Genomic DNA, 24,507 nt, shown 5'->3' with positions numbered 1-24,507 from the left:
AGAGTTGCAGTAAAACAGATGCTAAACTTACAGTTTGTCCGTCTTCTCCTGGGTCCCCTTTGTCTCCTGGGCCGCCAGGTGGGCCAGCTGGTCCTCTATCACCCACTCGCCCATGAGAGCCAGGGTCCCCACGAAGACCGGGAGGTCCCTCCTTCCCAGGCTCCCCTATGGGCCCTGCAGGTCCTGGAGCTCCCTGACATCACACAAAAAGAAGCAATGAGGAGGGCAAAGTAGAAACTAAGTAAGAAGAACTGACCCAGAGTGCTCTGCCTCAGACATCGAGGGCACTGTCCTACTGATGGTTGGTTATCTTCTTAGATAATCGGTCACTTCGGATACTTAAGAAAGTAAGGCATACCACTGGGAAAAGCCAAAATTTCATTTTTAGATGATTATTTACTCCCTCATTATTACAAGTTATGAAATTAATTTTAATTTTCAAACTTATTTAGGGCACTGTTCCAACTATAGTTTATGTTTTATTTTACTTGGACTGGTCTGAACTGGTCATATGACAGATTTACTAAAGAAACTCTCAGGGGCTGGCGCAATGGTGAAGCTATGAAGAACCCCCTTGGCTCTGGCGTATGACATGGGTTTGATGCCTGGCACCCACGTGGTGAGCACAGCTGCCTCTAACTCTAGTCCTAGAGGATTCAACACCCTCTCTGGCCTCGACCAGCTTCTGCATGTACATGGAACATAAACTTATGCAGGCACACACACATGTATACATAAAAAGACTGAATTTTTAAGAAGAAAGTTTCAGAGATTCTGCAGATGCTTTCTAACTGAGATTTATTATTAGCACATAACAAAAAAGTATTTAATACTCAAACAAAATCATGCTCAAACATTAGGTTAGAAAATACATGCAAATAAACTTCCAAGTTTGTTGATTGGTAACTTTGGATTTGTTTTGGTGAAATGTCAATATAATGCAAGAAGCCTTAACGAAGAGGAAAACAAATCAGTAAGAGATTAAATACAACTAATTAAAATTAGTTGTAATTAGTTGCTACATGTGTTGTGGTACACATACAAGTACATGCATTAAATTTACTACCAATGATTTAAATCAAAGTTGACTTACAGCAGGGCCTGGGGGCCCAACTCTGCCGGCAGAACCAGGAAATCCTGTAGCACCCTGAGAACAAAATACCACACAATCAGTCCAGATAAGAAGTTATTTCTTTATTTTCCTGAAGCCTACATTTCACACAGGAGACTCCAGGCCTGTTGATTCCCTTATTTAGGACCATGTAGCTTTTTACTCTTCTCATTCCTCAAATGTTTTAGAGAATCTGGATTAACTGATAGAGTTAAACAGTTTTTCTGTTTTGACTTTTTCTTTTAAACATATAAAAGGAGAGCTAAAACCACACAGGTTCTTTTGTGTAATCAGCTACATAATTTGATACTTAATACTTCTGCTCCACATGAAGCAACTGGGTTTTCACGATTAACAAAACTGATTTTCACCCAGATCTCCAGCTTAAGCTAAGCACCCTTTGCTCTATAATACAGCGGATACATAGGATAACATGTTATTGCATCCTAAGATGACAGTTAACATTTATATAACCAGGTCACATTCAATATTTGCAACTGGCTGCGCACAATTCCCAGAATAACAAAGAGACTCACAGGTGGACCCTGGGTTCCGCGACCGCCTTTCAGTCCAGGAACGCCATGAGGACCCTAAGTGGAAAAAAAATAAAAGACCACAACAGTAAGCCACATGCAGGCACTGCACATTGTAAATATTGGGCCCTGGTATCAAATTTTCCGTTTTAGTTTTTAACTCACATGAGGACCAGGTGATCCTGCTAGCCCTTGGGGTCCAGGAGAACCAGCATCTCCCTTCTGCCCAGGTTCTCCAGGCTCACCCTTGACTCCAGGCTGCCCATCAGGACCCTAAATGCAATTTTTCAAATGAGTAATTATTTTTAAGATTTATAAATAAATTATTTCATAGTTTATTATTAACATGCAATTTAGTCTTATAGAATGTTTCTGTATAACTAGTCTAAGTCTGGTATAAAAAAACTCAATAACTTCTTTAACACTTTCTAGGAAAAATCTTAGACTATTTTCATCAAAGAAAATAATTACATATACCAAAATATTATAAGCACCAACTTTTGTTCCACCTATGAAAAATATGTTGAATAATACATAAAATATTTTAAAATTTATAGATTTTAATATATCTTAAAACATATGAAAATAACACAAACTCATTTCTCTACTAAGAAGAGTATTTGTTTGAAGTTAGAAACATTTACAAATTTTACCTGGGGTCCAGCAAAACCAACAGCTCCAGTTGGACCATTTTCACCACGAGAACCCTAAAAGAAGACAAATAGTAATGAAGCTTCCACATTTAATATACATTTTATGTAGCTAACTGTATATAGAGAAGTCAGCTACATTGCTTGAGGAAGATCCTTAAGTGAAATAATAAATTGGAGGTCATTGAACAAAATTCTCAAGATCAAAGAAATGTCTTATTACTTATAAAAAAAACTACTTGCCTAGATTTAATTCATTGTGCAACTGATAATTTTTTAAGTTTAATGAAAATAAAATTTGAAAGACAGGGAGATATAACATAACACAATAAGCATGAAAGTTACATTAAAGATTCTACAGACAGTGATTAATGATGATAGATAGATGATAGATAGATGATAGATAGATAGATAGATAGATAGATAGATAGATAGATAGATAGATGATAGGTCAAAAAGAGGAAAATTCTTTAGGATAAAACCTCACACTAAAGAATGTCAAAAGATTTTCACTTACAGGATTGCCACGCGATCCAGGAGGACCAACTAAACCTCGAGGACCAGATTCTCCCTAGAAAGTAGATTTTAGATAGCTAAGTATCCAATGCACAGTACAATTAGAGACAAATAGGCACCTTGTATAGGTAGACAAAACTCTGAGATAATCTATCTCAAGCACAGTGGTGAGAAACAGCAACACTTTAGGTAGGCCTTCTTATTTTGGAGTGCACAGTGACATCTTTCAACTTACCTTTTCTCCAGTAGGGCCTGCAGGACCTGGCGGTCCCAAGGGACCTGGAAGACCCTGGAAATTAATAGAACAAAGTACACTGAGGGAAAATATGTACAGAAATTTTCATGTTTAAGTAAATAAGCAAACAAGCCAGCTATTATTTTTATAGCATGATCTACAAGTCATGCAAGTCATTATCTACCATAGATGACATCACCTCTACATTGTCAAGACTTTTGCAATGTTGTCCATATACTAGCAACTAGATTTTCTTTACAAAATGTTTTTCCCTCTTTCATGTAAGTCTGTTCAGTATATGAAACTGTCTTAAAATTAGATCTAAATTAGCAGCTTTCTTTGACAATGTTTATTTGCTTTTTATAACCTGTTACATTTTGCTAGTATCTATTTTGAAATTTAGGTATAGATTGAAAATTGGCTTTTCTTTTGTGATATTTTCTTAAATGTTAATGTCATAACAAAATATAATTCTTTTATGAAAAATGCAATTATACTACTAAACACATCTTCAGTGTCTAAGATGAAAGTGTCATTCACAACTAAGGTTCACTGCTGCTGATGTAGTTCTCTACACGGGAAGTGTAGGACAGCCACCACCTGGGGCAGTACCTGGAGCTTCAGGACACATAATCACAATATTTAAATGGCCAGATTGATGGGGTTCTTTAGGAACAAGTGCTCTGTTGATTTTCTGTTTCTTCTTCATAGGTAACTCAATATTTTTTTGTCGTTAAAGTTATATATGCATTGTTGAAAGAATGCAAGGAATCAAATTTACTTATTAATTGTATATTCTTAAGAAAAAAAGATTCTGTTTTCTTCATATCTATAAGAGAAAAACATATTCTTCTCATAATTTTCCTAGAATACCTCCTGAAACCTGAGTAAAAACCAGCTCATTGCTTATATGCTAGAAAATAAAAGTGCCCTGTTCATATAGGGGAGGATGTTATTAACACAGAGCAAACATGTTATTGTTTTCTTACAGCAGATGCCTCTCCCCTAAAACAATACATTGCATTTACTACAAATAATGCGATCATTCTATTTGCCCTGATCGTTCACACATAGTTTTATAAGCACGGTAGATATAGAGATAGCTCTGTGTGTTCTAGCTCATTCTTTCAGGTCGAATTTTCTTTCTCTCTTCCTTCCTTCCTTCCTTCCTTCCTTCCTTCCTTCCTTCCTTCCTTCCTTCCTTCCTTCCTTCCTTCCTTCCTTCCTTTGCTCCCTCCCTTCCTCCCTCCCTCCCTCCCTCCTTCCCTCCCTCCCTCCCTCCATCCATCCATCCATCCCTCCCTCCCTTTCCCCGTTTCTTTCTTCTTTTATTGAATTGCTGTAATGCAGGGTAAATAAAATAAGTACCCACTGTCAGTCTACATCATGTCTCAAATGACATCATTATTGCAGTCTTGATGATAAGTCAGCGTGAGTAACTTGACTGTTAAAATTTAAAGCAAGTTTGTAGGATAAGGAACAATGAGTCAGTCTGTAGCCCACGCGAGAAGACAGCTTTCCCTTACCCTTGCTCCATCATTTCCAGCTGTCCCTTCAGCACCTTTTTCTCCTATACCACCCTGGGAAAACACAAACAACAAGATATCAGCTGTGCACTTAACTGTGCTTCCTATGCTCCAGATGACACTCCATGAGGGCAAGCATCTACTTGTCTCCTTCACAGTTCCACCCCCTACAGACTACAGCAGTACCTGACTTTGCATATTCTCAATAAATAAATGATTAGAAGGAAAAATGGCTCTTAACTCAGCCTGAGAGAAATAAAAGTCTGCTCAAGAAATCACTATCATAGAAAGTCTAGAGACATGCAATGGGAAAATTAATTAATAAGAAACAGAACTTACTCTGTCACCCTTGGGGCCAGGTGTTCCTGCAATTCCTCTTTCTCCGGGCATACCTTGAAGACCTGGTGGCCCTGTGTCCCCAACTGTCCCAGTTGGACCTGGATTGCCCTAAAGTGAATAAATGATGAGATAATATTAATATGTTAATATTAAAACCTGTGAAGTTGCTGCTTTAGTCAGTTTAAATAATTAAATGTCAGCAATTAGATAAGAATTTGGATTAATGCTTAGATTTGCACTTAGGAAATATGTGTCTTAGTGGGGTTTCTTGAAAACCACATAGATTTACATTCTGAGTTTTGGTTTGCATTCTTAACTTCTTTTTTGTTCACTTCAACCCTTCTATCATGTTATTCTCTTTTCTGACTTACCTCTTTGGTAATATAATTTTAATTTTTATTTGCCATTAGTATATAAATTATTGGTTTCGATTTGGAATCTTGAACATAATTTGTTTCGATGCCTTCCCAACCCTCTTGGCATCTCTTGTACTATACCACTTCCGGTGGCTTCTTTTCTACTTTCATGTCACATATGTGACATGCTGCCCTCCCCAAAGTCAACATCACTTCCCCCCTCTCATGGCTCTCACCCTAGTTTCATGACCCACACCCATCCTGTCTTTATAGATAATTAAACACTAATTCCAATAAAAAGAAAAATAAATGTTCTGTCAAATAAAATTAATTGAATTGACCTTGCTTTCCCCTTCATTGACCATGACAGACATATTAATAAAGAAAGAAGATACTGTATTTAGGGAAAAGAGGCATTTCTCTATTTCCTTGGGAAACTTGTGAGATTAAGCTTGTTCCCAGATTACTGCACAATCAAATCAAGATTGGCTTCATTCCATCATCCCAGACCTTGATGATGTTAAAGCCCTCTCAGTCATATGACCATGAATTCCACTTCGGTTTCACACATGAAACTTTGCTACACTGTTGTCTGCCAATCCTAAGACGGCACATGAATGCACACAGGGATGTTCTCTGCACTATATTCTCTGTGTTGCACTATGTTCAAAGCTGTATCTTTTCAAAAAGGTAGTAACTGTAATCACAGAGCCAAGATGTAGAGCATGGCACATGGCTTAACACACCTACTAATAAACTGTGATGCTCCATTCCTTGTTTCTTTCACTCACAGATGCTACCAACAAGTGACTTTCCATTTCTCATCTCTGCTAATTCATAAATGTTACCAACAAAACGCAAGGGCATCAGGGACACGTGCATGTACGACAGAGCATCCTGAGCCTGAGCTCCTCATTCCTACCACAGAAAGTTCACTCTCTAGGTGCCAGAAAAAAAGGTCAAAATGCAGCCACTAAAGATTTGTTGAAGAAATAATTCAATCAAGTTATCCTAGAAAATCAAGAGAAAATGCATTCCAGAGGAAGCTGGTAAGTTCCAAAGCTTTTGGAAAGCCCAGGTCAGAACTGCACTCACCTTTGGACCATCAGGGCCATGTCCTCCAGCCATGCCTTTCTCCCCAGGCAGCCCGGTAATTCCTGGCTCTCCTCTTTCTCCAGGGTTCCCTCTTTCTCCCTAGTATAACACCAGAATGTCAAATAACCTCAATATTAATCTAAAATGAGTTTTAAAAGTTCTTACAAAATGTATTCGACTGGAGATTTTTTTCTTTTTTCTTTTCTTTTTTTCTTTATTTTCAGTTTCTCAAGACAGGGTTTCTCTATGTATCTACCCACCAGGACTGTCCTGGAACTCACTCTGTAGACCAGGCTGGCCTTGAACTCACAGAGATCCACCTGCCTCCTGAGAGCTGGGATTAAAGGCGTGTGCCTCAACAGCCAGGCTGGAGAAATTTTTTTAATAGAGCCACTATAATGGCTCAGGTTTTCTAATTTAGTACCAAGAAATGAATAAAACCAAAGATACTCTTATGTTCACAGGACAGGTATCCCATGAATTTTTCAGACAATAGAACAATTTAATACTTAAAGTAAAATACCCCTTAAGATAAAAGACTTCATTTTGTTCTGAGGCCAACGGGAAACAAAATGAATCACACAACAGAAAATACCTACCCGAGGTCCTAAAGGGCCAACCGCTCCAGGCTCTCCAGGAACACCCTAGACAATTTGAAAAAAGTGGAAGAAAAACATGCATCTAGTTCTTGTATTATTGGAATTATTTCCAGATCAAACATCACATTTTCTGCAGTGTGCCATTAAAATAAATATTAAAGAGTGAAAAATATATATACTTTTACAATTGAGGGAATATCATATTTTTCTGAAAAAATTTACATTAACACAAAAGTCTGAATTTTTGGCAATGAGAATGTGTAGAATATTCCCTCACAAAGATAGCATATTAGATTTCTCAGAGATAGCAGAGCATAGTTATAGTGTCTTTTTTAAAACAGAGTATTAGAAAGTGTTTAAATATTAGGAAAGACACATACAAAAGCACATAAGAGCTGGTCATTTCAACTAACTCAATTTCAATTACATTGAATCTAGAATGAATATATATATTCCACTAAGAATTCCGGGATCAAAATAGCAGTAATGCTATTTCAAAACTTCTTCCTTTGATAAGCTTGGGGAAGCCCATGGAAGATGGGGAGGAAGGATTATAGGAGCCAGAGAGGTTGAGGACACCAGGAGAACACAACCCATATAATCAGCTAAACAGTGCTCAAAGGAGCGCTCGGAGACTGAAGTGGCAATCACAGAGCCTGTGTGGGTCTGTGCTAAGCCCTTGTGGTTGTTTAGCTTGGGGTTTTTGTGGGACTCCTAAAAGTGGAAGCAGGGGTGTTTCTGACTCTTTTGTCTGCTCTTGGGACCCTTTTCCTCCTACTGGGTTGCCTCTTCCAGTCATGATATGAGGGTTTGTGCCTTGTCTTAGTGTAACTTGTTATGCTATGTTCAGTTGATATCCCTGGGAGGCCTGCTCTTTTCTGAAGGATGGGGAGAGGGGAGGTGGGGAGGAGGAATTCGGGGGAGTGGAGGGGGGAAACTGTGGTCAAACAATAGTATGAGAGAATTATTTTTTTAAAAAGATAACTTTATCAAGTCTGCCTCCAGATTTCTCTTTGGAAATGTATTGCTCTCACTGTGGTTTCATAGTCCTGAAACCCAAGTCTGGCTGCAGCACTTCCTACTTAAAAGCCTTTTGCCAGATTCCCTCTACTCTAAGAATGAACAGATGAAGCTCGGTTTAGGACTCCCTTCAATCTAGTCCCTGGTCCACACCTCCAGCCTCTTCCCCACCACCTCATGCTGTGCCCCCCACTGCTGACACTGCATTTTTATGGTACCTTAAATTGTTCAGCAAGCATTTGAACTTGTTATTCCAACTTCCTGAAATACTTTTCCACCTTTCATCCTTCAGATTTTATGTACAATATTACTTTTGGAAAGTCTTACTATATCATGAAATCTACACATATAGTGCCTCTCCTGCTGTATGCAGCATTTGGGTCATGCTAGTATTATGCTGTTTTCCTATATTCTCTTTCTTCCATTATTTGGAAATATAGAGCTACACAGTCACCCACCAACTGTCCAGCTGAGAAGGTTGAGTGATTAATAGAGCCAAGCAAATAGAATGTTCAGCAAATGTTTATTGAACAGTAATGGTAATAAACAAATTAATCTATCAAAGATAAAAGAGCAAATCTGCACCATTAAGGTGTTTATATCAATTCCTGACGGTGAGTCATCCAGTACTACTGTATGCATAAGATACATAGAAACTGTGTGAGATGGATTGAAAGTGGAGGAGTTGTGTGACTTTGGGGAAATCACACAACATCTGAGTTCTTTCATCTGTAAATGGTCATAATTGAATCATTAAACAGAAAAAAATCCTAGAGCTTTACCAATCAAAGATGATATTATAATCTACCAATTTATACTTTTGATGCTATTACTTAAAAACTTACTTGGTCACCTGACTTTCCACCTTCCCCAGGAGGTCCTGGAGGCCCAGGAAGCCCCTAAAACAAAAGTGATAAATAAAACTAGTGATTCACTGGAAGTTTATCAGCTACAAAACCAAAAAGTTTACATTTTATACTTCATTCAACTTCCATGCAAAAGACATTGCATGGACATATTAAGCAAAAGTTATGAAAAATATTGTCCAAATACATTAGGAAGCCACCTATTAGAAGGCATGGGGATTGTCGATTTATAAGGCTGGATTCTTATTTATCCATACCACTTAAAAATTAAGGTAAGAGCTGGGTGGCAGTGGCACACGCCTTTAATCCCAGCACTTGGGAGGCAGAGCCAGGCAGATCTCTGTGAGTTTGAGGCCGGCCTGGTCTACAGAGTGAGAGCCAGGACAGGCACCAAAACTACACAGAGAAACTCTGTCTCAAAAAACCAAAAAAATAAAAAATAAAAAAAATTAAGATACAAATATAATACAAGGCTCTTCATGTTTCTTTTGACTCTAGCATGTTTGAACCTGCTAGAATATTATTGGAAGAAGGTCTGATGTTTCCACAAACTGACTTTTTCATGCCCTTAAATAATGTATACTATATGGAAGCATTCTGTGAACAAGTCTTAGTGAGTACACCAATAAAACCAGGTAAGCTCAAGTTTAATGAGCCTGTTGAGATGTTGGGAACATTCTATTATCATTAATTTCTTACCCGCTATGTGTTTAATCATTTTTTTGGAGGAAGGTCATTCCCTATTTTTGATCAATGATGTTTGACTATACACAACTATCCTAAAAGATGTCTGCTTTGAAAATTAAAGGACTTTGCCTCATTTAAATGTTCTATCATGTGCATGCATACATGTATACATACATATTCATACATGTAGGTCTCACTCTATACTCTAGCCTGGTCTGGAATTTAATAGGTAGCATGGGTTGGCTGTGTACTCGAAGCAATCACTCTAACTCAGTCTCCCAGCTGGTAGGAATGCAGGTGTGAGCATTCACAATCGGCTAGTTTCTGTGTTAAAAAAAAAAAAGTATTTCTATAAACAATTCATGGAATAAATAAAAGCCTAAATTAGTGCATACCTGAAAGCCAGTAGGGCCTGGAGGTCCCTGCTCTCCTCTTTCCCCAGCTAGGCCCTAAGTAAAAGAGAAAAAAAACGCATGAATCCCACCAGACGTTTATGTCTGTTTTTCATTTACATGAGCCAGGGTTATTGATCTATTGGTATTTCTTCCAACCATCTGATCTACATATTAGCCAGATAATACATTAGTAGTAAGAATCACCAAATTACATTATTTGAAGTCCTTGAAAGTGAGAAAATTTTATTTAAAAAGCCAGTGAAGAAATTATAGCATGGTTTTTGTTTTTGTTTTGGTTTGGTTTTAATTCAAACATAAAAGGCCTAGAGCAAACCATAGATGGAATATAGGAAATCCATTATTTCCTAAATCTAATTTGAAGGGTTGTATTTCTATTAAAGTTTATTTCTATTCATTGTAATTTCAAATAAAATGATTAAAGAAGGCAATGCCATCATTTCAGAGGCTACTTAAGCTGACCCCATGAAAACTAAATATGTCAAAACACTTTTGATAAACAATTAAAAAGTCTCAAGATAAAAACATAGCATGGAAAGATGAACATTTCTTTTTACCTTTTCAAAACCAGTCAACTTAAATACATTTTTATAAGATACATTATCAGAATGGAAGTATAATTCTGCATTTATACATCTTAAGTGACTACATTATAAATATCTTCAAAAACTATTCTTGTCAACTGATATATTCTTCAAGTATGGTGTACAGAGGGTAACCACCTCTGTCACTAGATGCCATTTTACAGTTTAAAATGAGATCAGTCTTTTTACCCAAGAAGGAGAGAGCAATACACCAATAAAATGAAAAGAGAACAGAAGGAATAAAATGAAAACACATATCCAGTCCCTTATTTCCTCATTCTCTTCCCTGAAACTTATTCATGAGTAATCTTGGAGAAACACTGAGAAATACAATGTACAATATCATCGAAGAAAGTCACATACCGGAGGCCCCACGGGTCCTGAAGGACCAACTTCTCCATCTTTGCCAGGAGCCCCCTAGGGTCACATGGACATGACATTTTAGGTGAGGCCATCAGAATTTGGATGGTTTTATATCTTCTTTATTCAATATCAGAAAATGGATGCCTACCCTTTGCCCAGGAACACCAGCATTCCCTGCTTCTCCCGGTTTTCCAAGGTCACCCTAAAAAAGTACATGGACACTATTCTAAATTCATGCAGTTCAAGAAATATACCTTGATCTCCAACCGCAGATTCCAATGATCTGTTAAATGTTGTTCACTGTACTCACACTGCTACCTTTGGGGCCTGGAAGGCCCATGCTTCCAGGCTGCCCTCTGATGCCAACTGAGCCTGGAGGACCTGACCGGCCATCTTCCCCAGGAGCGCCCTGCAGGGTTGACAGCAGGCAGGTAAGTTGAGTTCTAAGCACAGCCATGTGTGTACCCATTGTCATCTGAGTTAGATAACCTTAAAAGTCATCTTAACTAAACATTAATTTTCTTGTGCTTATGAATAAGAAAGAGTGAATGAGAAAACCCGAATAGTTGTTTTTTGTTTGTTTGTTTGCTTGTTTTGGGGGGTTGGTTTGATTTGGTTTGTAAGGCCCTGAGGTACTTTGAGCATTTAGAGCAGAAATTCTAATCCTGCTCCATTCATAAGCCTCATTGTCCCCATCTCCTGGCCCTCTCATGTTAAGGGCAGGTCTTCTCTTCTTTCATTCATTCTGTTTTGTGGTCTTGAATATTTAAAATTCCCATTTCACACTAAAGCAAAGACTTAGGATACATAAGCTGACAGCATATTTATTTCTAAAACATGTGAAAGTGGAATGCCATCAGGAAACGAGAATAATGTTAAACAAATTTTAACAATATTAAAATACATTGTCAACTTTTTCACTGAATAAATTTTAATTATCTAATTGAGAAAATTCAACTTACATTTTGCTCCATTTGAAAATTCATAGATACTAAGAAATTGTTGCTAGGGACACTTAAAGAATGTAATCATGAACATCATTCACGGGATAAATAAATATAACTTACACGTCTAGTGGGAAATGTTAAAAGTGACGGAATTGTTTAAACTACTTACCAAAGGCCCAAGTTTTCCTTCAGGACCTTGAACCCCAGGGTTTCCTGTCAGGCCCTGACAATGAAAATCAACTGTTAATTTGTTGCTGAATAGCAGTTGATGTAAAGACTTTAAGTAGAAAAACAATACTTTATTGTAAACAACTAAACAGAGGGGCAATTTCACAGTTCAGGTAAAATTTTAAATGACATTTTGTTAAATTGAAACAACAACTTTCTTTACCAAAGTTCAAACAGGTTATTTTTTAGCATAAAAATTAGAAGTTGTAAAAATTTATAGATACCCTTCCCAAGAAGAGCAGTGGAGCTGTTTGTATACACTCCTTTAAAAGGCTCTTTTAGAAATTACTGTACTTTATGTACATGTCAAAAATAGCACACCAGTGTTTCTAAAACAATGCATATATTCAAAACATTTAAAATGACGCTCTATGTTGTACAACAAGCTAAACATAAAAATAGGAAATGAAACACCAATGAATTCAGAAGTACTTGGATGCTGACAACATATAGCTACAGAGCTCTTACCCGAGCACCTGGCAACCCAGGTTCACCGGGACGTCCTGGGTCTCCTTGGCCTCCTTTAGGCCCCGAAGAGCCTACAGGACCACGCTCTCCCTGAGCACCCTATTCCAAAGAAGACAGGGCAGAATTGAAACAAAGCAAGAAGATGTTAAGTTCTTATCTTCCAAATACACATTAATATGCGGTCATTTTATCAAAGATTTGACAAAGATGTATTTGAAAACAATGTCATGGAATGTTTAGTTCTAACTTGTATCCTCTGTGAAAATGGTCTTTTTCACCATTAATTAAAGAAAAATGAAATCACAGCCTCACTTCAACAAGGAATGTTGGAGCTTAAATTTCATCTAAAGGTTGCATCATCCATACTAAGGTTCTACAACCTTTTGCTCTCAGAAGTGACCTTGGAAAGTCTGGAAGCCAGGCCTCATATTATTCAAACAACCATCTATTTCCCAGGACCTCCTAATGCTAAAAAGAAAAAGAAATAGGACAGGTTTGGGGTTTCGCCCAATACCTGCTTCTGTGTCCCATATGGGCATGGACTCGTGTGGTCCAGGGACACATCCCCATCCTGAAAATGTCAGCCTTGCTGTGGTCTTACCTTTGGTCCAGGTAACCCATCAGATCCTGGAAAACCACGATTGCCAGGAGCACCCTACAATGAATCAAAATGCAGTTCTGAGATGCTGTCGTTCATCGTGTGATATAACTAGTGAAGAGGCTTTGTTTTCAGTATTATAAAGTTTTCAGAGCTCTGATCAAGTTAACACAGCAAAAGATATATATATATATATAAGATATATACAAAAGATATTTATATATATAAAGAAGATAATCTTACTAGAAAAAAATTAATTGAAAATTTGATGACTATGAGTATTGAACCAAACCTTCAAGAAGAAATCTTGAAGAAATAATTAATTGTAAAATAAACACAGAAAAAAAAACTAATGTGTAGACCCAAGAAGCAAAATCACTGTCCATAGCGATCAAAATGCCAGCGTTAGCATGCTTCATATTATCTTATAGAGGAAGAAGACCATGGATTTCACTCAAACTGCTTGCAAATGAAGATGATTACAGTCCCTTCAGGTCTGTTTTCTTATACTCCACTGACACTAACCTCTTCTACTCTTAAAACCACTAAGTCCTTTCCTGTCTCCTCTGCTAGGAATGGGAATGCTCTGTCTCCCACGCTCCATCGCAGGCTTTGCTTCCACCTCAGCCAAGCTGCTGCCTTCTCAAACAACCCTCTCTCCCACTCACAACCTAGCACCCATCACTGTCACACACTCCTTCTCCACTCACTGACCTAGCACCTAGCACCGTCACACACTCCTTCTCCACTCACTGACCTAGCACCCATCACTGTCACACACTCCTTCTCACACTCACTGACCTAGCACCCATCACTGTCACATACCCGAAGTCACTGTACACTATCACCAATTATTGAATACCGTATGGGGCACCTATTAAACAGTTTTGTTTAACTGTTGACTTATTGTTTACCACTCAGTAAAGTAGACCTGTTCACAACCCACATGAGGATTAGAACCCAGGCTGCTTGGTGGCTGATGTATCCTGAGCACTTAAAGCCCCAAGTGGCTTACACTAACCAGTCAGCCAGCATTTGATGAGCACATGAGTGAAGTTTAAATAGGCACTTGTCTCTTTTTACACAGAGATAAACATAGTACACTCTGCAAGGCGTCTACACTGTCTCCTAATTTATGTTCCTTCCTATTCACAAAGTTACTCATGCGACCTCCTAAAGCACACACAGGAAAAGAGAGAAAATGAAATTTATTCAAATGTACCCTTTCTCCCATTGGGCCTGGAGGACCAACTGTGCCTGGGTCACCTCGAGGGCCTCTTTTGCCTTCTTCACCAGGTGGGCCTATGGGACCCTGGACACCATGTGGCCCCTATTAAAACAGAAGAAGGGGTCCAGGAATAGTCAGCCGTTAAGTTTAAGTTAGGAAACTTACATAACTAAGTCAGTAAAAAATTTAAATATATTAAATGATTATTTTGTGCCATTACTATATTACATACATGAAAATTTTCAGTAATACACCTCTAGACAATATTTATACTTTTCATCATTAAAATAATTGAAGGCTTACCGGTTCTCCCTTTGGGCCAGCTTCTCCTTTGAAACCTGGAACTCCTGGATCACCCTAAAACAAAATATCAGCAGTTGAAAGAACCGGGAAATTTAGCTAACCTCCTGCTCTAATTGAGAACAGTGAATGGGCTGCTGGGTCTATGTTGAATTAGTACTAAAATGAAATACAGTATTTTGTGTGGGTGTGTGCACATTCGTGTGGAGTCGGAGAACACGTATGGGGGGAATCGGCACAAGTATTACAAGTACAATCCCCCACGCCCGGCATATACATATATACATACACACATGCATGCACACACACACACACACACACACACACACACACACACACACACACACACGTACATATCAACAATGAATGGAAAAAGAGGTCATGAATTTGAAAGAGAGCAAGGAGGGGGTCTATGAGAGAGTTTGGAGGGAGGAAAAAGAAAGGGGAAATGATGTAATTACACTAAAATCTGAAAACATTTTAAAAATAATGTGAGACATTACTGGTTGTCCTCGGATTCCCTGAGGTCCAGTGCTGCCCTGAGGGCCAGGAGATCCAGGAGGCCCCGACAAGCCAGGAGGACCAGAGGTTCCCGCAGAACCCTGACAGCAACAAGAGTGACATGATGAACATAGACCTCGTAGTAATCTAGAACCAAGGACCGCATCCCTTTCAAAACCACCGGACATAAATACTGTTACTTACTGTGGGGCCTTTGGCACCAGGAGTACCATCAGTTCCCACTGCACCCTAAAAAGTACATGAAACATTTTTGGAAATATTAGGCTATATCTGACCCATGTCACATAGTATTCAGGTCATCTAAGAAAAGGCAGGAAATTTTCAAACAAAAAAAAAAATCCACAATTTTATCAAAACAGCACTTTTCAAGAATAACTTTTTCTATAAGACAGACAAAGAAGGATGTATTGACAGGTAAAATGTTCTTTTTCTGAGTGTTAATTGGTTATATTAAATAAGTTATGTCTTCTGACACTGTAGCACATAAGCATCCTTCTGGGCTAGCTCTTAGATGTGAGACACTTACAGGAAGGCCGTGAGAGCCCACTGGGCCAGGCGGTCCTGTTTCACCTCTCTGCCCCTGAGGACCTTCAGGGCCTCGGGCCCCAGTGGGACCTGCTTCTCCCTAAAGGGATGGAAAAGAAAACATTAACTCAAGTAAAATACTAGGGTTGTGGTCTAGGGGTAATTACACGTTTGGAGTTTTTCATTTGAAATCTACGTGTCTGAAGCTAAGAGCTCGTTTATGTTCAGTGTAAACCTGGATATTTGAAGTCTAACCTAGAACCACACGGTTAAAGCTTGACGGAAACACAGAAGGCAACAGACGATTTCTGAATGCCTCCGCCATCCAGTGCTGTTTTATAGCTAAAATTTGTTACAGGGCCCAATAGCTCTTTGAATGGATTGAACTCACTGTAAAATTACACGTGAAATTTCACACTATACTTTAGAGGCAAGAAAACCATTTCCTTTCTATAGAAGCAATATAGCAAATCATGTTTCAGAGTAAAGAATAAGCTTTGACTTATTAAACATTCACTTATTGACCTTCAAATAAATGTTTATTCAATAAGATGGAAAACACCTGGTTTTGAAGTGGCTAATAAACTTGATGACTTCTAGCAACGTAAAAGCAAAAGCCAATGCATTATCAAAATAAATAACACTTTCTCTTCTAGGAACTAGAAGATATTAAAATAACAGCATTAATAACAGAGCAAAGGGCCATGGCAACTTGTACTTCAGTCCAAGATGACAGTCAAAATAGCAAGTCCAAATCCAGCATATTAGGGTAACTTTTGGTTCATATAAACAAATTCAGTATGAGTTTCTTCTAAGCAATTTTTAAGATACACTGTTACCACAAACATTTCCTATGTTTCTCTGAAATTCAAGGTTGGTCCTGTATTTTTATCCCTCATATTCCTTATGGAAACTAAGAAAACTAAAATTGTAAGCTTTAGGAGGCTAATTTATAATAATAAAACATATTAAATTCCTTTCACCCTTTACTGAAATGCAAATGACTGGATGTGAAAGTTGATCCATATACAGTCAGAAACTATGGTATAGTCTTAGAGAAATAGCTAAGACCAAGGACCCAGAGATTTTATGATTAGGAAATGGGGAGGCAGAGACAGTGAAATAAATTCTGAGATATACCTAACTTAGTACATGTTTGAGTTTTATTAAGGAAGATTCAATGGCCAAAAATGAGTCCCACCAACACACAGGGGTACAGGGCAGTATGCCAAAATAACCAATTGTGCATGTCGCGAGAGAAGCTGAACTAATGTCCAATTGCCGGTGCAGTGAGAAGACACTCCTTTCTGCAAGTTCACAGATCATGGCTCAGTGAGTATCATTTCATTATTTTCCTAGCCAGCACTCAGTTTAAGGGTGGGGAGTCTCCATGGAAGTGTGTAGGAATATTCTATATGTTTTAAGAAGAGCATAAAGGGAGGTTGGGTCAAGAGTCAATAATAAAAAAAAATTGGACTTCAGGGCTGGGGTTGTAACACAGTGGTGGATACCTACTTAAATAGCATCAGAAAAACAGGGAGGGAGGGGGTCAAGAAGGAAGAAAGAGGGGGAAGAAGAAGAATGAATGGCCAGTATTATGTAAGAGAAACAGGAAGAGAAAAGGAGGATGAGGAGACAGAGGAGAGGAAGGAAGAGGAAGAAGAGGAATGTGGGCTTTTGAGAGATCAGAATCCTAAAGGAACAGATTCTCAGGAAAGCAGGGACCAGTTACTGAGATGACTTAAGACTTCAACTTAAAGCTCAGCCTAGAGAATAATTTGAGTAAATGTGTGGTAGTATCGTGTTCCCCAAAATATTGTGCACCCTAATAAACTTATCTGGGGTCAGAGACAGAACAGCCACTAGATGCAAAGGCTAGAAAATGGTGGCTCTCACACCTTTAATCCTAGCATTCCAGAGGCAGAAATCCCTCTGGATCTCTGTGAGTTCAAGGCCACATTGGAAACAGCCAGGCATGGTGACACACGCCTTTAATCCCAAGAGGTGAGCCTTTAATCCCAGGGAGTGATGGCAAAAACAGAAAGATATATAAGGTGTGAAGTCCAGAAACTAGAAGCATTTGGCTGGTTAAGCATTTGGCTGGTTAAGCTTTCAGGCTTCTAGTAGCAGTTCGGCTGAGTTTTATTTTGGATGAGGACTCAGAGGCTTCCAGTCTGAGGAAACAGAACCAGTTCAGGAACTGGCGAGGTGAGGTGGCTGTGGCCTGTTCTGTCTCTCTGATCTTCCAGCATTTACCCCAATAATTGGCCTCAGGTTTGTTTTTATTAATAAGAACTTTTAAGATTTCTGCTACATAAATTATTCTCATATTTCAAATAATACTTAAAATGGCAGCTTCTTTCTATTTCTAAATTCACATTCTGTCTGACTACGGCTTAAGAAGCATGAGCCTGTTCTATATTGGCTGGACCAGCCCCCATATTAAGGATTTACACAAATCATCACACTGAAACCTGGACAGAATTCTATTGGAAAAGGAGGCACAGAGCAGCTCCTGATGGGCCAGCTGTGGATGCAGTTGCTTTTGCAAGATGAATGTTATAAGGAAATTTGTTTTCAAGACCAAGAAAGTAACTGCTCCTGGGGCAAAGGGAAATCAAATCCTGTGGCTCCCAACTTAGAATCAGTGTTGTGAATTTATTTGTGATTTAGCGAGTATACTCTTTTTGTCCTCCTACTATATTCTTTGACTCTCTCCAGAGAGCTGAGAGAAAGAACAAGCTGTGACACAACACAATGCCACAGAATGCTTTATTCCATTCCCACATGGAAAGCCAAGTGTTCTCCCTACTCACTTCTTTAAGGGCTTGGGTGGAGAGGAACTGAGGAATGGCCAGCATGTTGGAACAGAACAGCTTTTGTTTTTTTTCAAGATCTAATTTATTTTAACTTCCTATTGTTTAAAACAGTCTGCTATTAGTTACTTCCCACACTCTATCCAAGAACAGAGTGTCCACTCGCTCCAAGATGTTCTTTCTTACCTTACAGCCAATTCAAAAATTTGTCTATAGAGTTCAGTTATGTGACTCTAAGTACGTTTTCCTTAATGGCACATCATATAACATGTTTCATTTTTCCATTTCCTTTTTTAATTCCCTTGCATAAGGACCACGAGCATACTACTCTAGGCTCTTTCTCTTGTGAAATGTGAGTGGAAAAAAACAATAGTCAATAAATGATTCCTAATGATATTCTGCTACACTCATATGTTCCCTAGCACAGTTGTTATCAGTCAGGCTTCACTCAGCAACAGATGGAAACAGATGCAGAGACTAACAGCTAAACCTTAGGTGGACCTCAGGGAATCCTGGGAAATGAGGGGGAGGATTATGGGAGCCAGAGAGTCCAAGGACACCACAAGAAAATCCACAAAACCAATTAACCTGGGCTCCTAGGGGCTCACAGAACCTGAGCTGACAACCAAAGAGCTTTCTTGGAACTGACCTAGGCCTTTGGCACATAGCTTGGTCTTCTTGTAGTACAGTGGAAGTGGGGTCTGTCTCTGACTCTGTTACCTGCTTTTGGGACCCTTTCCTCCTACTGGGTTGCCTCTTCCAAACTCAATAGGAGAGGAGATGCCTAGTCTTATTGCATCTTGATATGCCATAGCTGACTGATACACGTGGGAAGCCTGCCCTTTTCTGAAGAGAAAAGAGTGGATGGTGGGGGGAGTCTGTGGGGAGGGACTGGGAGGAGAGGGGGGAGGGAGGAAAGGAGGGAAAACTGTAATTGGGCTAGAAAAAAATCAATCAACTAATTAAAAAAGAATAACCCACACACTCTTCAGCTACTTAAATGCCCATCACTCATCAAGTGCTGTTACTATTTTACCTTCATTCCAGGATTTCCTGGAAAACCAGAAGAGCCCGGTATCCCAAGGGGACCCTATGAAAAAGAAACCAGTAAAGCAATCACATATTTTTAGTCCGTATACGATGATGTCATTTTTCTATTCTTTGGAGGGGGAAATCTGTATTTATAACAGATAGGAACAATCTGTACATCATAAAAAACAATGTGGTTATATTACAAGTATCATCCAACATTGGCCTAAAGTAGTGCTCAAAGATGTATACAATGGCATCAACCATAAGAACTGAATTTCCAGGCCTGAGGAGATGGCACAGCAGCAAAGATCACTTGCTGTTTTTGCAGAAAACCTGGGTTAAGTTCCCAGCACCTACATGCAGCTCACAGCTGTCTGGATGCCAGACATGAATATGGTATACACACACACTAGGCAAAATACTCCTACACATAAAATAAAATTAATAGATCTCATCCAGAAGCACACATTTCCTAATTGTACCACATAAAATTGATTAAATCACAGTTGAAACACTTGTCTTTTGAAAGGTGCGCCTTGGTTTGTCCATGTTGAGTCACAAGGACAGTTTAACACTTCAGCACACAGCTGGAGTGATCACTGTAAACCAGTTTAGAGGCTATGACTTTGGGATACAGTGCTAAATTACCACACTTCTTTGAAGAGCATGTTTTGATTCTTGGAGTTTTGAATTAATAAAATTCTTTCAAAGTATATTCCTTTTATCCTATATTTCACTTCATTTTTTGAGTGACAAGGGGAAGAAAAATCCACAGGGTCAAGAATTTTGATTAATATATTTCTATTTCACCTGACAATACCCTATTATGTATATTTTATGAATAACCATCTTGATTGTAAATGGAAAATTCCACCTTTCAAAAACTACAGTACCACTACTAAAGAACTAAAGAGCCACTAAAAATTATGCAATTTGATAAAGAAAAAGAATCAATTTCTTTATAGCTCAGGAAAAAATTAGATCACACATCTATTAGAGAGAATTGGTTTTGCTTTGCTTATAGAGGTGTAATTTAAGAGTTCTTGGCATAATAAATGCATAATATAGAGAGAGATTTATATCGACTGCAATCCCTTTTTTTCCATAGATACATGAATACCCTTTATACCTTTGGGTAACTCAACAGTTAACAAGTAAAGATTGAAGATATACACAGGGGAGAACCACAAGTAAGGCAAAACTGAATGACATGACATGTTTATCAAATTAGAGAACTATGACTTTGTCCTGATGAACGTAGATTCAAAAATTCTAATAAAATACTTGCAAACAGAATACACACGCACACACACACACACACACACACACACACACACACACACACACCAATTTCAGATAAATGTCATCATGTGCCGAACTCCTTAAACCAGAAAACCAATGTGTAATTGTACTTTTTTAGCTCACTAATATGTAACTGAACTTCACTGCCAATATAAGAGATTTAGTTTACAATTTTACAGTCCCTTTCTGGAATTAAGCTAATGGTGCTTTCACACTCAATCTTGACCACCTTCATCCATCTACAACATCAATAACTGATGCTCTTTCTGGTAATATATGCCTACACTTAATGCCACAGAATGGTTTCTCAATACCTGTGATAGGAAAGAGATCAAGCATTCCTTAGCATAATAAATGTAACTGTGTGAACGATTTATTACCTGCCAGCCAGTTCAGCTCTTTCTTTAATATTGCCCTGAGTTCACCATATTTTTTTATTTACTCATTCTATAGATGAAATTACACAACTGCTATTTTATGTACCAATAACTGAAGATTTATTTGATAATTATTCAGTTTTAATTCTTTATTTACATACTTCATGTATTGGAGGTTTAAGCAATCCTCCTCTGTGCTCTATATTTCAAATTCACTCTACATTACATCATTGACAATAGTAATCCACGTTTATATCCAGTTTTCAAAAATAAGACCTATGCTTTTCAGATTTTTATTTCAAGTGTCTAGAACACTTGTGTAATTGTATACACAAAAGTAAATAAAATATGAATAAATACATAAATGTGAAAATATACAAATTAATAATGGATTACTTGATCAGTTAATACTAAAATAACACAACTCACCATTGGTCCAGGTTTTCCAGGCATACCATGGGCACCTCGTTGTCCCTAATTTAAAAAGAGAGAGAGAGAATTAAAAGAGGGAATTGCATCTTCCACAGTGTTTCCTCATAATTCATTTACTTCCCAAACAATTTCCCCTGAAAAATATTGAAAAAATATTAAGTCTGACTGACAACAAGGGCCACTGAACTACTAATGGCAATAAAAGCATGAGTTTATTCAAGACAGATTATATATATATATATATATACACATATATATATACATATAAATGCAATAAACATATTTATCCTTTATCCGTAAAAAACAATTAAAAGTCAAGATTAAAGAAGGAAAACAGATCCAAATGTTGGCTTTACTTAACTACATCACCTTGTGTCATGTAAACTCAGATCCAATGATAGTTTGGGCATCTTGTCTTTCTTACTGACCAGATTAACTCTGAGGACAAGTGCTTTTACAAAATAAACAAACAAAATAAGAACACAGGAGGCACAAACAAAAATTAAGTTCAAATTAATTCTTTCTAGTTCAGAGATCCCTGTCAGGATGGAATATCACAGAAGGGTCCACTGAGTCATCTGGAACAACACCTGCTGAGGGCTACAGTCAGACTCTCCCTGGAGACGGCAATGGCTCTTCCCATTGCTGCCCTTTCTTTGGTCACGTCTACATAGGCTGAGGATTCCCTGGGTATTTGCTGAGGTCTTTGCTGTAATTGCAACACTACCCAGCTTCTTCTCTCAGAGTCTGCTTCCTTATTCATATTTCATGGATATATTTTCTAATGTACTCCCTCATCAATTTCCCATATACAAGTCACAGTTTTCAAGCTGTTGTCTAGGAAAACTGACACAAGGCCCAAAGTCTACTGGTGTCAAATGTGCTACAAGACGGCAGATGTGGAAGTAGACATTTTAAGCTGTATTCCTCACTGGCCAGTTAGCATTGCATGGAGGGGATCATCCTCAGCTTGTTGTACAGAGTTAGTGTTGGCTCCTGCAATGAACTGAGACAGCATACAGAGTAGAGGAATGGTCTGAGCATACAATAGCTGTCTCAGGAATTTAGAAAGGCCTACTGGAGAATAGACCAAAAGGATGATGGTGGCTGAACCTGGGGGAGGTGTGTTCTGTGAATTCTCCCAACAGCTTTCAGAATGTCAGGGCACGCTGTCTAGTATTTCAAACTTCAAGTTTGTTTCAGAATAAAAATAATCCAACCATTAAGTTACATGCCCTCCTATTACTCTCATTTAAAAACCATATCTACTAAAACCAAACTGAAAAAAAGGTGAATATAGTTCTCAGTAAATACATGATCCAGGTATACTTACAGGGGCACCCTGCGGCCCAAGTCTTCCTCTCTCTCCTGGCATTCCTCTTGGTCCCTACAAGTGACATAGAAAAAAGTCTCCTGAGACATCTAACGTGAGTTCTAGGCTGGTTTGATTTCACTGTGTCATCTGATTTAGACATAATATAAATAAAAATAAAGAGACCTGTGAAATATAATGGATATAAAAAGCAGTGTTGAAAGGAGCGAATTTGGATGTGAAAATCTGTTCATCTATGGAGATGCATACCTGATACAAACATATTCCACATGACATGGGTTCAAAAGCTAAACAGACAAGAGTAACTTTTTGTTATTGTGCTAAAAGAAAAACAGTGGAATCCCAGAAGGGCTAACTTCCAAATGGAGAGCAGCATTCTCTCTGCTTGCTTTTCTATCAGCTACTTTTCAGAATTATTTACTATCCAGTATGTGGACTTTTATTTGGACATTTTCTTATTGTGATATGAAAAACAAAGAAGTAAGGAATGTGAGTCTTACCAGAGGGCCTGTGGCACCCATTGGACCAGTGGGGCCAGCTTCACCCTAGAGCACAGGAGAGAGCGCAGTACAGTGTGAGAGATCCAAACGTGGTCACCAGAATGCTGTTCCATAGGGGCGTGATGTCGAAGGCACAGTTTCAAAAAGGACGTTTGCAAAGTGCACTTTCAAAGGAAGATCTCAGAGTTTGTTTTTACTAGATCTTCTTAAAATTAAGTGAAAGTATAGTTACCATAAAAATAAAGTCTAAAACTGGGATATTAAGCAAGATTGATATAAACTGTCACCTCTAGTCAGTGGGCACTTACATGTCTGATACATTCCAAATAAAATTCACAGTGCTAAAAGTAACTAGGCCACTTTCTTAGGAAATTTAAGAAAAAAAATTTAAAGCCTATTTTCTGTGTGTATATCCCATAATGATATTTTCCTCTTAAGAAGTCCTTGATGTTTCTGTGTTATTTTCTCTGCTTACAAAAGTAAATCACTTTGGGAAGAAAGAATGGCTAGAAGTTCTTGGAAAACAGTAGAGTAACCAGGAAGCTGAGTCAGGGTCAGTGCTGTCCATGGCAGCCGCAGTGAGTCAGGGTTAGTGCTGTCCACGGCAGCCGCAGTGAGTCAGGGTCAGTGCTGTCCACAGCAGCCGCAGTGAGTCGGGGTCAGTACTGTCCATGGCAGCCGCCACAGCGAGTCTGGGTCAGTGCTGTCCATGGCAGCTGCAGTGAGTCAGGGTCAGTGCTGTCCACGGCAGCTGCACTGCGCAGTGAGTCAGAGTCAGTGCTGTCCATAGCAGCCGCAGTGAGTCAGGGTTAGTGCTGTCCATGGCAGCTGCACTGCGCAGTGAGTCTGGGTCAATGCTCTCTACGGCAGCCACAGTGAGTCAGGGTCAGTGCTGTCCACGGCAGCTGCACTGCGCAGTGAGTCAGGGTCAGTGATGTCCACGGCAGCCACAGTGAGTCAGGGTCAGTGCTGTCCATGGCAGCCGTAATGAGTCAGGGTTAGTGCT

At 38.7% G+C, this 24,507-nt stretch overlaps 1 protein-coding gene across 1 annotated transcript in view; it reads right to left on the bottom strand.

Moving 5' to 3' along the window:
- The window catches only part of Col5a2 (collagen type V alpha 2 chain), a 131,513-nt gene that overhangs the window by 15,879 nt on the left and 91,127 nt on the right, over positions 1-24,507 (bottom strand). Inside the window, exons 15-42 of the mRNA XM_028887045.2 lie at positions 23,502-23,546; positions 23,002-23,055; positions 21,666-21,710; positions 19,562-19,615; positions 15,711-15,809; positions 15,368-15,412; positions 15,166-15,264; positions 14,666-14,719; positions 14,357-14,464; positions 13,138-13,191; positions 12,537-12,635; positions 12,010-12,063; positions 11,204-11,302; positions 11,042-11,095; positions 10,894-10,947; positions 9,929-9,982; positions 8,826-8,879; positions 6,961-7,005; positions 6,362-6,460; positions 4,911-5,018; positions 4,572-4,625; positions 3,046-3,099; positions 2,812-2,865; positions 2,298-2,351; positions 1,810-1,917; positions 1,648-1,701; positions 1,094-1,147; positions 32-193 (exon numbers count right to left, since the gene is read on the bottom strand). Of these exons, the coding sequence (XP_028742878.1) occupies positions 32-193; positions 1,094-1,147; positions 1,648-1,701; positions 1,810-1,917; positions 2,298-2,351; positions 2,812-2,865; positions 3,046-3,099; positions 4,572-4,625; positions 4,911-5,018; positions 6,362-6,460; positions 6,961-7,005; positions 8,826-8,879; positions 9,929-9,982; positions 10,894-10,947; positions 11,042-11,095; positions 11,204-11,302; positions 12,010-12,063; positions 12,537-12,635; positions 13,138-13,191; positions 14,357-14,464; positions 14,666-14,719; positions 15,166-15,264; positions 15,368-15,412; positions 15,711-15,809; positions 19,562-19,615; positions 21,666-21,710; positions 23,002-23,055; positions 23,502-23,546 (1,971 nt within the window). The remainder of the gene's footprint in view (positions 1-31; positions 194-1,093; positions 1,148-1,647; positions 1,702-1,809; positions 1,918-2,297; positions 2,352-2,811; positions 2,866-3,045; positions 3,100-4,571; positions 4,626-4,910; positions 5,019-6,361; positions 6,461-6,960; positions 7,006-8,825; positions 8,880-9,928; positions 9,983-10,893; positions 10,948-11,041; positions 11,096-11,203; positions 11,303-12,009; positions 12,064-12,536; positions 12,636-13,137; positions 13,192-14,356; positions 14,465-14,665; positions 14,720-15,165; positions 15,265-15,367; positions 15,413-15,710; positions 15,810-19,561; positions 19,616-21,665; positions 21,711-23,001; positions 23,056-23,501; positions 23,547-24,507) is intronic.

Source organism: Peromyscus leucopus, chromosome 13 (genome assembly GCF_004664715.2).
Source record: "Peromyscus leucopus breed LL Stock chromosome 13, UCI_PerLeu_2.1, whole genome shotgun sequence".
Lineage (NCBI taxonomy): Eukaryota > Metazoa > Chordata > Mammalia > Rodentia > Cricetidae > Peromyscus > Peromyscus leucopus.
This window is presented reverse-complemented; position numbering and strand designations above follow the sequence as displayed.